The 14,742-nt window shown below is 47.1% G+C and overlaps 1 protein-coding gene across 2 annotated transcripts in view; it reads right to left on the bottom strand.

The window, feature by feature from the left end:
- The window catches only part of RASSF2 (Ras association domain family member 2), a 131,510-nt gene that overhangs the window by 34,216 nt on the left and 82,552 nt on the right, over nucleotides 1-14,742 (bottom strand). For both annotated transcript variants that reach the window (XM_075346175.1, XM_075346176.1), the window contains exon 5: nucleotides 11,902-11,975. In XM_075346175.1, coding sequence (XP_075202290.1) covers nucleotides 11,902-11,975 — 74 coding nt within the window. The remainder of the gene's footprint in view (nucleotides 1-11,901; nucleotides 11,976-14,742) is intronic.

Genomic DNA, 14,742 nt, shown 5'->3' with positions numbered 1-14,742 from the left:
TCCGGGATAAGGCATCTGCATTCCCATTCTTGTGGCCTGCCCTGTACTTGATGACAAAGTTGTAGTTTGACAGTCGGGCTATCCATCGCTGTTCCAGCGCACCTAATTTTGCCGAGTCCAGGTGGGTCAACGGATTGTTGTCAGTAAAAATGGTAAATTCTGCAGCTGCCAGGTAGTGTTTGAAACGCTCTGTTACAGCCCAAACTACTGCTAGTAGTTCTAACTTGAAGGAGCTGTAATTCTCTGGGTTTCTTTCTGTAGGCCGGAGCTTCCTGCTTGCAAAGGCAATAACTTTCTCCTTGCCTTCCTGCTTTTGAGACAATACTGCTCCCAGTCCTACGTTGCTGGCATCCGTGTACAAAATGAAGGGTTGATGGTAATCTGGATATGCCAGGATCTCTTCTCCTGTCAGTGCCCACTTCAACTTCTTAAAGGACTCTTCTCTCTCATGACTCCACTGGAAAGGAGGATTTCGGGCTGCAGACTTCTTTGACTGTCCTACCAGGATGTCTTGTAGGGGAGCTGCTAGCTTCGTGAACCCTTTTATAAATCTTCTATAGTAGCCTACCAGTCCCAGGAATTGCCTCACCTCTTTCACGCTGGTGGGTCTCGGCCAATCTCTGATCACGGAAACTTTTTCAGGATCTGGTGCTACCCCTTCTGAGCTCACGACATGTCCCAGGTACTGTACCCTTGGCTTTAGAAGGTGACACTTGGATGGCTTGATTTTCATGCCGTATCCGGATAAGGCTTCAAACACTTCTGCCAGGTCTTGTAGATGCTGTTCATAGGTCTTGGAGTAGACTATGACGTCATCCAGGTACAGGAGGACAGTTTCAAAGTTCTTATGTCCTAGGCAGCACTCCATCAGTCGCTGGAAGGTTCCAGGCGCGTTGCAGAGTCCAAACGGCATACAATTGAACTCACAGAGGCCCATCGGCGTGGTGAACGCTGTCTTCTCCTTGTCAGCCTCTGCCACAGGAACTTGCCAATACCCACTAGTCAGATCTAGGGTGGAAAAGTAAGTAGCGGATTTTAATGCAGCCAATGACTCTTCTATCCTAGGTAATGGGTATGCATCCTTGTGTGTAATGCGGTTGATCCGTCTGTAGTCTACACACATCCTCATGGTCCCATCTTTTTTCTTAACTAGCACTAGTGGGGCTGCCCAGGGGCTACAACTGTCTCTTATTACCCCTGCTTCTTTCATTTCTTTGAGCATGTCTTTGGCGCATTGGTAGTGAGCCGGTGGTACTGGTCTATACCTCTCCTTTATGGGTGGATGGTTACCGGTGGGTATAGTGTGCTCTACCCCTTTGATCTGCCCAAAGTCTAATGGGTGTTTGCTGAATATTTGTTCATATTCTTTCACTACCCTGTATACTCCATGCTTTTGATGGGAGGGTGTAGAATTGGTACCTACATGTAGCTTTTGGCACCAATCCTCCAGCTTTCCCTCTGAGCCATTGTCCTCCGCCTGATTTGACGGCTTCAAGGGCTCAACGGTGGTGATGGCGTTGTTATCAACCGTATATAGCTTAGCCATGGTAGCATACTTTGGTAGGGTGACCTCATCTTCCCCACAATTTAGAAGGCGTATTGGCACTCTCCCCCTGTGTACCTCAACTATTCCTCTGGCCGTCAGTACAGTGGGCCTACTGTCTGAGTACACGGGTTCTACCAGGGCCTGATAGTCTCGCCCTCTGATGCCTATTGCGGCTCTACACCAGACCAGCATTTCTGTTTTGGGAGGAATTACAATAGGTATTGGGTCACTTACCCTTGCACTGCCAATTTCACCTCCTGACATTTCTACCTGCTGCTTCAGCATCAAGGCTTTAATTTCCTTCTGCAGGAGTCTCTGTTGCCCAGGTTTGGCAGTCTCGACGATCTGCTGCAAGACAGTAATTACCTCTGCAAAACAATTTTCAATTACATTCATTCCTAGCAGCATAGTTGGTTCACGTTCTCGTCGGTCAACATCAACAATGATAATACCCTGATTCTGCAATTCTACTCTCCCAATCTTAATGGTCATTTCTCTGAAACCAACCTGTGGTACTAATTCACCATTGCTAGCCCATATATTCAATGCAACATTAGATGGACCACTGCTAACGTCTGAATCAGCCCAGTACCTCTTATAAAGGACATGCGGAATTGATGATATTTGGGAACCAGTGTCCAGCAAGGCGTTGAGCGGAATGCCATCCAGCACGATGGGGATGACTGGACGTCCCCCCACATACTTGTCGTGCCAGGGTGAGGGACCTTGAGAGTTCATTCCTGAGGAGCGGCCCGCCTCCCCAGGGGATCCCCATTTAAAGCACATTCACGGGCAAAGTGACCTGGCTCATTGCAACGGCGGCAAATGGGCTGTCCATCCGGCTGGTAGCGGTCGCTGGGTCGTCCTCTCGTCGCTTGGTATCTCCTAGGCCTCATCCATGGGACATCCTCCTTGCTGGTCGCCAGCTCAATCTTGGGTGCAGACTTGGATCCACGCAGCTCCTGGACGATTCTAGCCATGGAAGCAACAGTGTCTGTAAGGGCTTCAAGCTTTTGATGTAGAGCTTCATTAGTGATCGGCTCCAGGTGGTTAGCAGCAGCCGCTGACATGGCCGATGTCACCGGCACTACTGGCTGCTGGGGTGCCACTGTAAGGTGTTGAACAGAGTCTATATCCTGCGGCTCCTCCACCTGCTGGAGGCGGATGGCTCTATCCTTTAGCTGGGCAAATGTTAGTCCTGGATCCTGGATCACCATCATGCTCAGTTGTCCCCGGTGGGAAGGGGATGAGAGTCCATCCAGGAATTGGTCTATCAGCAGCTTATCTGCTCCAGGGGCTAAGGCAGGTTCTGCTAATTTAAGTGCTCTGAGCGCCTCCTGTAAGTTTAAGGCAAAGTCTCTTGCGCTCTCTCTAGGTTTTTGCTTGCATCCAAAGAACCTCATTTTAGCCCGGCTGCCAGCAGTGGATTCAAAAGCTGCTTTTAGTCCAGCTATTATATGCTCTACAGTGTCCTTTGCATCGTCCGGCCAGGATGTAGCCTCCCGCTGGGCATTGCCAGTTAACTGTCCCATAAGCATACCAACACGCTGAGCTTCTGTCAGGGGGTACATGCTGTAGTAGATTTTTAGCTTTCCGATAAAGTCATTAAGTGTGTTGGGCTCACCTGAGTACTGCGGCAGCCACACTGCACCCGGGGTGTACGGCATCAGGAACGGCATGATAGGTGCCGCTGCACCGCCGGGTACAACAGCGTCTCCCTGCTGCGACATCTTTGCGCCCCCTTAGTTAATTTCACCAGTCTTCTTGACAGCAAGCCTGGGACACTTTTCTGCGTTTTCGTTCGGGTCGCAGCACCGAGCGCACCTCCTCTGCAAGCGGTGGGCGGAGTCTTAGTTTAGGCGCGCTGTTTTCCCGCGCGTAGCAGCTAATGGCGCGATTAAAGATGGCGCCTGGAAAATTTTACCAATGATGTTTTTGGATTTTTCCAGGTATCTTTGCAAAGTTTAAAGTCCGTTCTTTGTTGCAACAATTCACAGTGCAAGTCTTTCATGCGATGCAATAAGTCTTTACAGGCGCACGTCACCCGGGTTGCAGCCGGGTCCAGTCCGCATCCTGTTCGTGACGCCAAAGTTGTGTCGCCAGGGGTTAAGGGGATACCCAGAACCGGGCCAAGGGGTTGCTTCTGGAAAGGGGATCACGGTGTCGTGGCCCGGTCCGTGCTCCCTGGTTCCACAATAAAAAGGGGGGTTATGTTCGTGACGCCACCCGTGGAATGTGATCAGAGATGACCACCGCTGCTGCAGAACCTCCGGGGTGATGGAAGGCAGCTTGAGATGGGACGGCTCCCCACGGGTAGAGCCTTTTCCCCGGGGCAGTATGTTAGTCTATGGGGGGGGAGTGCAGGACACGAGCACAATAAACAGGCAGACTCACGGTTTTGCAGTTTCTTTGTCCTTTACTGTAGATGGCATTCAGCAGAGTACTGTCCACGGAGTCTGTGAGGGGTTCAGGGCTTCTCCCACCCAGCCGGGCCGTTTTGGCTTCCTTGCCTGCACTGTGTGTCTGTGGCCCTGCTGCTGCGTGAACTATGCAGCTGGCTCTGTGCTCCTCGGTACCGACCTGACAGGCAACTCGAGTCCTTACTAGTATGTTCCTGAACTCTGCGCTTGTTGCTTGTGTCTGTGGTACAGGTGAAAGATCTGGAATCTTCACTTCTCTGGTGGTAACTGTGCAGCATGTAACCTGCAGTCTCGGATCCAGCATCCGTTCTGTGTGCTCCACTGGGGATGAGCTCTGCAATGCTCTGTCTCCCAGGAATGTTCCTCTGTGTACTCTTTCTCCTTTCCTCAGACCCTCAGCTAGGCCTGGAATTGGTCAGTGGATCCTGAGGTGAGCTCAAGCCAGCTCCAACCTGCAGAGATCCTGTCTCCTCAGTGCTCTGCACTGAACTTCCAAACTGAAACTACTCCTGAAACTACTTCTGACCATTTCCTCCCCCCCCACCAGAATGTACAGGGAAGCAGCTTGGTCTCCCCCTTCTGGCCAGGAGGTCTTGGTGTTGTGTGTGGGGAGTTAACCCTTTGTGTTGTTACTGTGGCAACCCTGGGGTGCCACACTAGCCTATCACCTCACTGCCCTGATCTAATCTAGTCCCTTTCTGCCCTTCATAAAATTTACTTCCAGTTCTTGTCCCCTGTACCTGTATAAATTCTCACCGACTGGTTCATGCAGCTGCTTTTGAATACCTATTAAAATCGATGGCTGGACCATATATGACAAGCTTTTCTCCCCCCCCCCATTCACCTTTTGTGCCTCCCCTATTCGCTCATGGACTGTAAGCTTACGAGCAGGGCCCTCACTCCTCCTGGTATCTTAATTTGTTATTTTGTATGGTCTCATATTGTCTGTACATGTCCCCTCTGAATTGTAAAGCGCTGCGGAATATGTTAGCGCTATAGAAATAAAACCTATTATTATTATTACTTTTTCTAAGGCTGGGGCCACACGGGGATTACAGCGATCCCCTCACTTGACACGGCTCACGCTGGTGTGTCGCCCGGGGACCAGGGGGTACTCAGATCCGGGCCACAGAGTCACTTCTGTGGGTATCACGATGGCGTGACCCGGTCTGTGATCCCAGGCTCCACAGTATAAAGGGGTTTTGGTAAGGGAAATTGTCCGTGACGCCACCCACGGTTGTGGTGAGGTTGGAACACCACCGCTGCTTTGGACGGGGATCCCGGGAGCGATGGTATGGGGCAGCTAGATGTTATTTCTCCCCTCTGTGGGTAGGGGGTTGGTTGTCCCGGGGCCCGGTGATGGGGTAAGCAGGGAGCAGGGCGCAGTGCTGCAGTGCGGTGCCCGAGGGCACGGGTGTACTCACAAGAAAGTCACACGGAGTCACTGGTGAACTAAGAATTGCCGGTGTCCGCAGCCTTCGGTACGGGGGTGTTAGTGTCCCACACACGGTGCAGCAGCCCTTGTTGTTCCTTCCCTGCAGCAAAGTGCCTTTTTCTCCTCTCTCTTCCTCTTTCTCCTCAGCCGGGAACGGGGAATCTACTCCCCTGTAGTGATCCGGGTACCCAGGTACCGAGGGGCCACCGCCATGCTCTGGCTACCTGTTCTGGCCCCTTCCTCACTACGGCCTGTCCCGGCCCTTTTGGAGCACGCTTCACTCCCAGCCTGGGAGCTAAACTCCAGACCTCTGTCCTGTCTGCCCTCCACACACTCTCTGCCCCAGCCCCTCCCCTCTCCTCTGCTTTTCTCTTACACTGGGGCTGTGGCTTGTCTGGCTGCACCGGTGTGAGATCAGATTACCAAGGAGGATTAACTCTTTCTGTGACAACCTGGCTGTGCCAGGGCGTCACACAGGCAGTACAGCAGAGCCGAGTGTCATGCTAGTGTCCCTGAGACTGAGGTCCGACTGTGTGAGCGGACCTCAGCTGCGGGGCATGAGCCGGCACTGAGGAGGGGCGGGCCGCGCCAGCGCTAAGGAGGGATGGGCCAGCATAGAGGAGGGGTGGGCCAGCGCTGCGGAGGGAAGGAAGGGATTTATCTCCCTCTCTCCTCCGTAGCCAGCTATTGCCATTCTCATCCTGCACTCGCGGTACACCGGTGTACCGCGAGTGCAGTGCGATTTTTCTCTCACCCCATACACTTGAATGGGTGCAAGAGAAAAAGTATCGCATTACAATCACAGCATGCTGCGATTATTTTCTCAGCCCTAATCAGACTGAGAAAACAATCGCCCATGTGCGCTGACACACAGGCTAATATTGGTCCGAGTGGAATGCGATGTTTTATCGCACTCCACTCAACGTTTTTCTCACCGTGTGTCTTAGGCCTAAAGATCTCTTTATCTATGCTAGTGTATACAGGGACGGTTAGGCAGGGATTAGCGATATGAAACCAGAACTTCTTGTGGCTCTGGGTGCATATTGGACCTGACAGGTTCCCTTTAAAAGAGGGGCTAGCCCTAACTTGTGCTGCTAGAAATGTGGGGACCTGATACATCTCATGAGAAATTGCCCACGTCTAAGAAGGTATTGGACAGGTGTATGAGACCTCATAGATTCTGTATATGATTGTCAGGTTGGCCGAGAACCTCTGCTGTGTATTCTTGGGTATACAGCGGAACTTGCCATTCAGGAAAGTCACAAGATAGCTATTGCATGCAAATCTGGCGCCGATGACGTTGACGTGGCTAGATCTTTGCTAGTGGGCTTATTCTAGGTAATCTTAGCGGCATACACGTTACAGAGGGGTAAGAGGAATCTAAGCGTTCCAAGGATTTTTAAGGACGGAGGGAGAGTTGTTGTTGCTATTTAGACTGAGTTCAATGGGTAGATCTGTTTGGGATATAAGGGTGGTTGTCAGATTTTTGTATTCTGCCTTGGTGTAAATGAAAATGTGGCGCCCCTGAGGCTCTGGTCGCCACAGGGTACTGCACTGCAGTTAAGGTGTGGTATCCATCTCAGGTATGGGGGGGGGTGTTAACCATCGGTGTCACCACATTTCATCTCACATACAGTCAGGCGCTTCCCACTGAGAAGCTGTCTTGGGGCAGACAGGGGGTGGCCATATAGAGAGTCATAGGACTTTCCAGTTACTAGGGCAACCGCCAGGGGGCAGGCAGGCACCATTGGGGGTAGAGATAGGCGTAACACACAGACAGACAAGTCAGGACCATAGTTCTAACAAGACACTTCTGAAACTCTTGGACTTCACTAGGCCTGGGGCTTGGAGCGGGAGCTAGCCCAGGTTCCTAACTGCTGAGGACATCCTAGGAAAAGGACACTCTTTTTCTCTCTTCAAACACCAGTGGTGGCCCCTTACTTGCTTGGGATTGACCGGAGCCCATGACGGCAGAGACCAGCACCTGGGTGCAGCTTTAAATCAGTGAGTAAAAGGAACCTGTAACCGCCGTTTCTGACTCAGACTCTGTTTAACGACACAGACGCCTCGCGCCACGACGCTTCCCAGGGACTGCCAACCCCTCGTCATCCCCCGGGGCCCGCGTCTGTGGCTGCTATAACATCCCCTGGGGCTGCCATAACACCCGCCCTCGTGAGGAACCCTGCAGCAGCAGCTACTCCCTGGTCGCAATCCACAGGTGGCTTCACGACAAACTTTCCCAATCACCCCACTTTCCCTTCATTTACTGCCCTCCTCGGGGCAATGAAACTGTGCAAGACCACCCGTGACATCGCCTGACCCTAACCGAAACAGCCCGGCAACGAGTAGGTCAACCACCTGCCCCATGGGGAGCTGCAAAAATGGAACTGAATATTTGTCCTGGTTAATGGATCATTTTGGTTTGGGGGAGGGGAGGGAAGTAAGTTGTTTGGGTTATTTATTGCCTTGTGTTTTCTTCTTCAAGTATGTGGAAAAAATGTTTAATAAAAAAAATGTATCGGATTTAGAAAAATAAAGCTAAGAGGAGATTTTGAGCAGTAATGTCCGGCAAGAATTAGTCCAATATGAAGCATTTTTGTTTTTAGATATGTGTATCCTGCTTCTGTGTCCTCTGTAAACCTATACTTATCTTCTGGGCGTGTGGCTACTAGCAGCCGAGCCGCGAGTGTCAGAGCCTGGCATCGTTTGCTGATCAGCTCTTTGTTACTTTGTGTTCCTGTCTCAGGTCTATAGATTGCCCCCAGGTTGTCATGAGCACACAGGTTCAGCAGACGAGCAGCGCCAATGTTAGAAACACATTCCTGAATTATTCACATGCCCAGGATACGACCAGCTGATACCATGCATAATTCATGAGGAAGGACCAGCTGTCAGTGACCTTCTTATGAGCGAGTTATCCCAGTAACGCCTGAGTCATGTGATGACAATGCTGCCTGACGGCTGCCGTCCTTGGCAGGCAAAACAAGTGACTTAATTGTACTATGAAATGGATTATTTTTTGTCTGTTTACTTAATTGTATATTCCAAATTAAAATACAAAATTTTGTACTGGGTGCCTTCACTACTTCATATATGTGAGTAATATTAGGTTTGCTTCTTCAAATGGTACATATAGATATAAAAGTGATGGAATAGGATATATATATATATGATAGAATAGATATCTCTCTCTAGCTTTACAATTAAAAATAAATTAGAAAAAAAAATAACCACACACAGAAATGGTCCATTTCCTAAAAGTAAAAATCCCATAGGGTAAGGCCAAATGGGGCAGTAGCGACACAGCTGAACACTTCAGCGATCAATTGAAACATTTTTCACATTGCTCCTTAAATAATTACTTGATTTTGCGAGTCACCGGCTGTTCATCCACAAAATCCACTGAAACTTTAAAGGCCACGTGCACGCATTGAGAGTTTGCTGAGCTTTTTACCTGAGTATTTGTGGCCAAAATCAGGAGTGGGTGATAGAAACACAAGCACTACTTCTTTATTTATTACAAGTTTCCTCTAATTGTTCCACTCCTGGTTTTGGCCACAAATATGGGAGGTAAAAAAAACTCACTAAATACTCAACGTGTGAATGAGGCCTTTTAGAGCACGTTAGGTGATTAATGCTGTCCAAAACTCGGGAAGCATTCATCGAAATCTGGCTGCACGATTGCAGCCAGGAATATCTTTCTCTGAAAGAGCCAAGGACCACGGAAAGAGACAAGACTAGTCCAACTGTCCCCAGCCACCAGTTCCCAGTGTCGCTCCAATTGACAGAGGTCTCTTCTTATGTATACTCAAGGAGAGATCTGTCAATCACCTGCAGCAGTGTCGGGAAGAGCCGGGTAGCAGCAGAGTCAGACTGGTCTCATCTCTGGCTATGGGTTTTGGCCGGCTCTTCAAAGCAGGTTTTCTCTGAAAAGCAGGAGATATCAAATTGTCCAGGCCAAGCCTTCTATGCAACTCAAATCATGAGCAGAACTGAATGAAATGTAAAATCAATGTGGCTTTTGTTAAAGGGGTTTATGAGATTTTGATATTGATGACCTGTCATTCAGTGAGGTTGGACTCCAGTAACTCCAGTGATTAGATGGTGGCAAGGGAAATCTGAAAATCATGGCCTCAAATCTAGAAAAACAAAGGCTGAGCATCTCATGGAATCATGGAAAATAAAAGATGAGCAAATAGATTTGAAGCAAAATAAAATGTGTGCTGAATATTATGAAAATCACAAAAACATTTTTTGTTTGATTAGTGTGAATTACCCAAAAAATGCCCACCACCTCGCAGCCATCATATCATATATTCTAGGGCAGCTAACAAGGAGGGAGAATGGTATTCTGTATAAAAGTCGAGGCAGGCAATGCAGCAGCCTTTTTAGGATAGTGAGACCACGTCAGAGCTAACAGCTCAGCAAGAGAGACAGGAAAAGAAATCCGTAAAACAGACAGATAATTCTAATAGTAATGTGCTGTAAAAGAGCATCAATGAGAAAAAAAAAAATATATAAAAAGAAAATTATTATAATATATATATATATATATATAAAAATTCGGCACTCCATCCTCCTGGAGGAATTCTTCTTTATTCAAAAATCTTGTGCATAGACAGCGTTATAGTATCAGGACATCATTTCTTGTGCAATTGTTTTTGTGACGGGAGGGACAAAATGTTAAAATATTTTAGTTTTTTTTTCTTCTTTAAATACAAGAGAAAATTCCCCAAAACCCAGACAGTTAGCTGTGACGGTCTACCTCACAAAATGCGTTTTACAAGCCATTTTTTTCTATTTTACATATTTCTTTAACTAGTCATACATCCTGGGCTCATATATTCCCCCACCCATCCTGGGCCCGTATGTGCCCCAACGGCACCATACTGGTGACATACCGACCCAGGATGAGGGACAAAAGGGCCCAAGATCGGGAACATATGGGCCCAGGATGAGGTACATTACTACAGGAAGGGTTCCAGGGCACAGCAAATTATAATAGGATGGGTAACATTATTACAGGAAGGGGCCAGAATGAGTGACATAATTACTGTATGGGGTCCAGAATGCAGAACGTAGATTATTAGTTTATGGTGGCAAGTGGGGGACTTAATTACTATAGGGGACATTATTACTATAATATATTGTATTTTCTTCTTGAGGATATTGTTTTTCATAACAAAAAGGGGGTAACAAAAAGGGAGGTCCTGTTATTGTGCAGTGCTGCACGATGTCGCTTTGTTTCTTCATCTGGTGCAGTACAGATGTTGGGGGGAAAAGTGGGGAATGTGTTCTAGAAGCGATCAGTTATAGAAGACTTATTTTCTGCAGAGATGCGACATGGCTGGAAGAAGCGATAGCACTTTGGTCCAGATGAACAAGAAATGCACACGTGAATGACTAGAGATGACAGTGGCAAGTCTGTGTAAACTTACACTACACACTATATACAGAGCGCCTGTGTATAATGTCACCAGTGATCACTGTATTACCTGTACACTATATACTAACTAACTACAGAGCTCCTGTGTATAATGGCGCTGATAGCAATAGTATTGTTATGGCACTGATAGTAATAGTTTTATTATTGTGGGATTTTTTTTATTAAATAATCAGTATTGTAGTATACGGTCACAATGTGGTGGTAATATATGATCTGGTCATGGTGTGGCGGTATTTGTTCCTTGTAAGTGGGATTCAGTCACCATGTGGTGGAAATATGTAGTCTAGTAACGTTGTGGCAGTACTTCTCACTTGTATGTTGTATTACTTAGTCATTATATGGTGGCAATATGTTGTCCGGTCACAATGTGGAGGCATTTTTCCCTTGAATGTGCTATTATTTGGTCACAATTTGTTAGTAATATGTAGTCTGGAAACTGTGCGGCAGTATTTGTCCCTTGTAAGTGGGATTTGGTCACTATGTGGTGGTGATATGTTGTCTGGTCACAGTGTGGATACATTTAATCCTTGTATATGGTATTATTTTGTCACTACGTGGTGGTAATATGTGGTCTAGTCATGGTGTGATGGTATTTCTCCCTTGCATGTATAATTATGCAGTCACTAAGTGGTGGTAATGTATGTTCTGGTTACGGTGTGGCGGTATTTCTCACTTGTAAGTGGTGGAAATCTATGCTCTAGTCATGGTGTGGCGGTATATTGCACATATTTGGCCTATGGCCTCTAAAGCCAAATATTAGGTGCAACAGACAGTTGAAGTGACAGATGGACAGGAGGTCGTCCTTTCCAATTTGAGTAGGGTTCCTTTAATGTTAATTTTTAAAACTTGTAGAAAACCCTTCAATATTATTCACCATAATTAGAAGTGACTGACCGCGACTGGAACAATGTGGTGGCAATGAGACTATAGATGAAGGTACATGACACTTGCATTCAACTACTACTACTGAACTCCCTAAATAGTTAAAGTCCTGATAAAATTTTGAGATGCCCATTGACCACAAATCACAAGGAGGTTCAACGGTTCAACTTACCAAGAGATGGGGGGTCCTCCACCTCTGTCACCTGGATGTCAGGGATGGTGGCTGGCTGAGACTGAGACACTTTTCTGGAATAAAACAGATTTAAGTAATGTATTGTTGATCTGTGATGCAGGAAACACAGACTATAGAGTATTTTAATAGAGCATGGCTATATAATACAGTATTCAATTTATCCCAACTCCCTTTTATTTTGCTGGTGTGGCATCTTTGATTTTATACACCTCATTTATTTTGAGGCCTGCTGGCACATAGCAAGGTGAGATTCTAGAGTTGGGGTCCATTTTGATTAGGTATACCTTGTCACGGACGCACCGGATTATAAGATGTACCCCACATTTAGAGAAAAAAAAAAAGTGAAGAAAAAAAAAAAAAATGGGGTCAGTCTTATACTTCGGTGTGTCTTACCGGAGGGGGGGGGGAGGCAGCAATGGTGGAGTGGGGTCATAGGAGGCACAGGCTGTGCTCGCAGCGGTGGCGGGTCTGTGCTGGCAGCGGGTCAGTGCTCGCAGCGGCAGCGGGTCTCTGCTGGCAGCGGAGGTTGTGTGGTGGAGCAGGCCGGTGCGGCAAGTGTCCCAGATGCTCTGTCGGCGTTCCGGGCTTCAAAAGAAACTGTGTGTGCAGATGGAGCTCTCATCCAAGAGCTCCATATGCACACGTGCTGACTCTGGGCACCATAATTTGAATCCCAGACCGTGGACAAACCATCTGGGACACCCGCAGCTTCCGCTGCCAGCACAGCCACCACAGTACGCACAGCGTGGCAGCCAGCAGGCCGCCCGACCACTCGAACAGAGAGGCACCGGCCACTAGCACAGAGATGCAGCCGCCTGCACGCACAGAGAGGCACCCGGCCGCCCGCACAGAGCCGCACAGACAGCCCCCCCGCCAATTCTCCACCTTCCGGTAAGCTATATTCGGATTTTAAGACAAACCCCTCATTTTCCTCCCAAATTTTTGGGAGGAAAAGTGCGTCTTAGGCCCTTTTCACATTGCGTTTTTGTCTATGTCCACAGGTCCCGTTGGGGCATCCGTCCGAACCGCCCCTCCCCCACTCTGCAAAGCGTGCTCCGGACGCATGCGCCCGACAGGGCCATTCACTGTTATGGAGTGCACTGCGAAAAACACAATGTGAAAGGAGCCTTATAATCCAAAAAATACGGTACTGTAGGTTATTTACATGCATTACTATTTACTTACTTCCTGCTGGGTATTTGATCATTGTTTTTATTTTAGGTTTTGTCTGACTACAGTGTGAATATGCACCTACACATTACACTTACAAAACAGGTGTGCTGGACCGTTATTTATTTTGTTTGTGGCCCAAAGGAAACTTCAAAAGTCCTTATTGGATATGTACATATTTTATCCTTCTATTTTTTCATATATGGGTATCCACAGGAACAGAGCTTTTGTATCTGAACAGTTACTAAAGGACATCATGTGTGACAGCTGGTCAAACTTAACAATTTTTTTGTGATTGCCAAATGCTAACGCTGTTCTCTCAATTGACTCCCAAAAGCAGATGTCAAGGCAAAGAATGATCCTTTTTTTTTCTGTGTGATCTGGCAGAGATTTTTCTTCCTCTACCCATTGAAGAAACACAAGTATACTTGGCCAAAATTGATGGAAATTTGGGAGACGCTATTGGCTAAAAGTTGTCTTTGGATATACACTCCTCAATATTGAACTTGCAACACCAAGAAGGAAAAGTCATGGAATTATAGAAATCACAGGATAGACAGACATGGTAGTGATATGCAAATGATAGAAAAAAAGAAAACATTTTCAAAACATCTCACTTTATTCAGGATAGAATATGACACCATGCACAGAGATCCCTGACTGCGATCGCAATTATTGAGGATTGTTCTGCCACCCTGACTGAAGTTAGGCACTCGAAACAGTGATATAGTCACTTCTTCAGAGTGTCTTAGGCTACTGTGAGCTGTCTGCATGGTGTAAATGTGCTACCATGACCTGCAGCATCTCCAGACTTGCCTCCCATCAAGCACATCTGAGACATCATTGGTCAACAATTGTAAAAAGCTGCCAGCGGAGGATCTTTATGAATTGTTACACATGTATTCAGCAGAGAAAACAGTGATTTTATCAAAATGACAGCAAACAGCTCAGTAAGTGACACGCCGCAGGAATCAGGATCTCTGTCTTTGCATTATGCTGCTCTCAGATGGGGAAGCAAAATCTTGGTGACAGATTCCCTTTAATAACCTTTTGTAAGGTATGGAAATGGATGTATTTCTGCACACAGCACTCAAACTCAAAACATCAAGTGGTTTTGAAAATATTCACTTTTTTTCATCATTTGCATATCATCAATATCGATTGATGCGGTGATAATTCCAGAACGTTTTCTTCTTGGTGCTGCAATTTCAATGTATAGAAGTGTATTCTAAAAAAAAAAAAAAAAAAATGCATAATGTAAGTAGTTCAAACGGATTTGCTTTATTTGCACTGTAAGGCCTAAGACACACGGCATGAAAATCGGTGCGAGTGGAGCGCGATAAAAAAGAAAAAAAAAATGAATAAAATCGCATTCCACTCGTACTAATATTAGTCTGTGTGTAAGCGCACATAAGCGATTAATTTTCTCAGCCCTATCAGACCGAGAAAACAATCGCAGCATGCGAAGATTGTAATGTGATCATTGTTTCTCTCGCACCCATTCAAGTCTATGGGGCGAGAGAAAAATCGCAGCACTGCACTTTGCACTTCCGGTACACTGGTGTCCCGCGAGTGCAGTGCGAGAATGGCAATAGTCGGCTACGGAGGAGAGAGGGAGATAAATTCCTCCCTCCTCTCTGCAGCGCCAGT

Source organism: Anomaloglossus baeobatrachus, chromosome 4, assembly GCF_048569485.1.
Source record: "Anomaloglossus baeobatrachus isolate aAnoBae1 chromosome 4, aAnoBae1.hap1, whole genome shotgun sequence".
Taxonomy (NCBI): Eukaryota; Metazoa; Chordata; class Amphibia; order Anura; family Aromobatidae; genus Anomaloglossus; species Anomaloglossus baeobatrachus.
The sequence above is the reverse complement of the archived record's forward strand: the minus strand, read 5'-3'. Positions and strand labels throughout refer to the sequence as shown.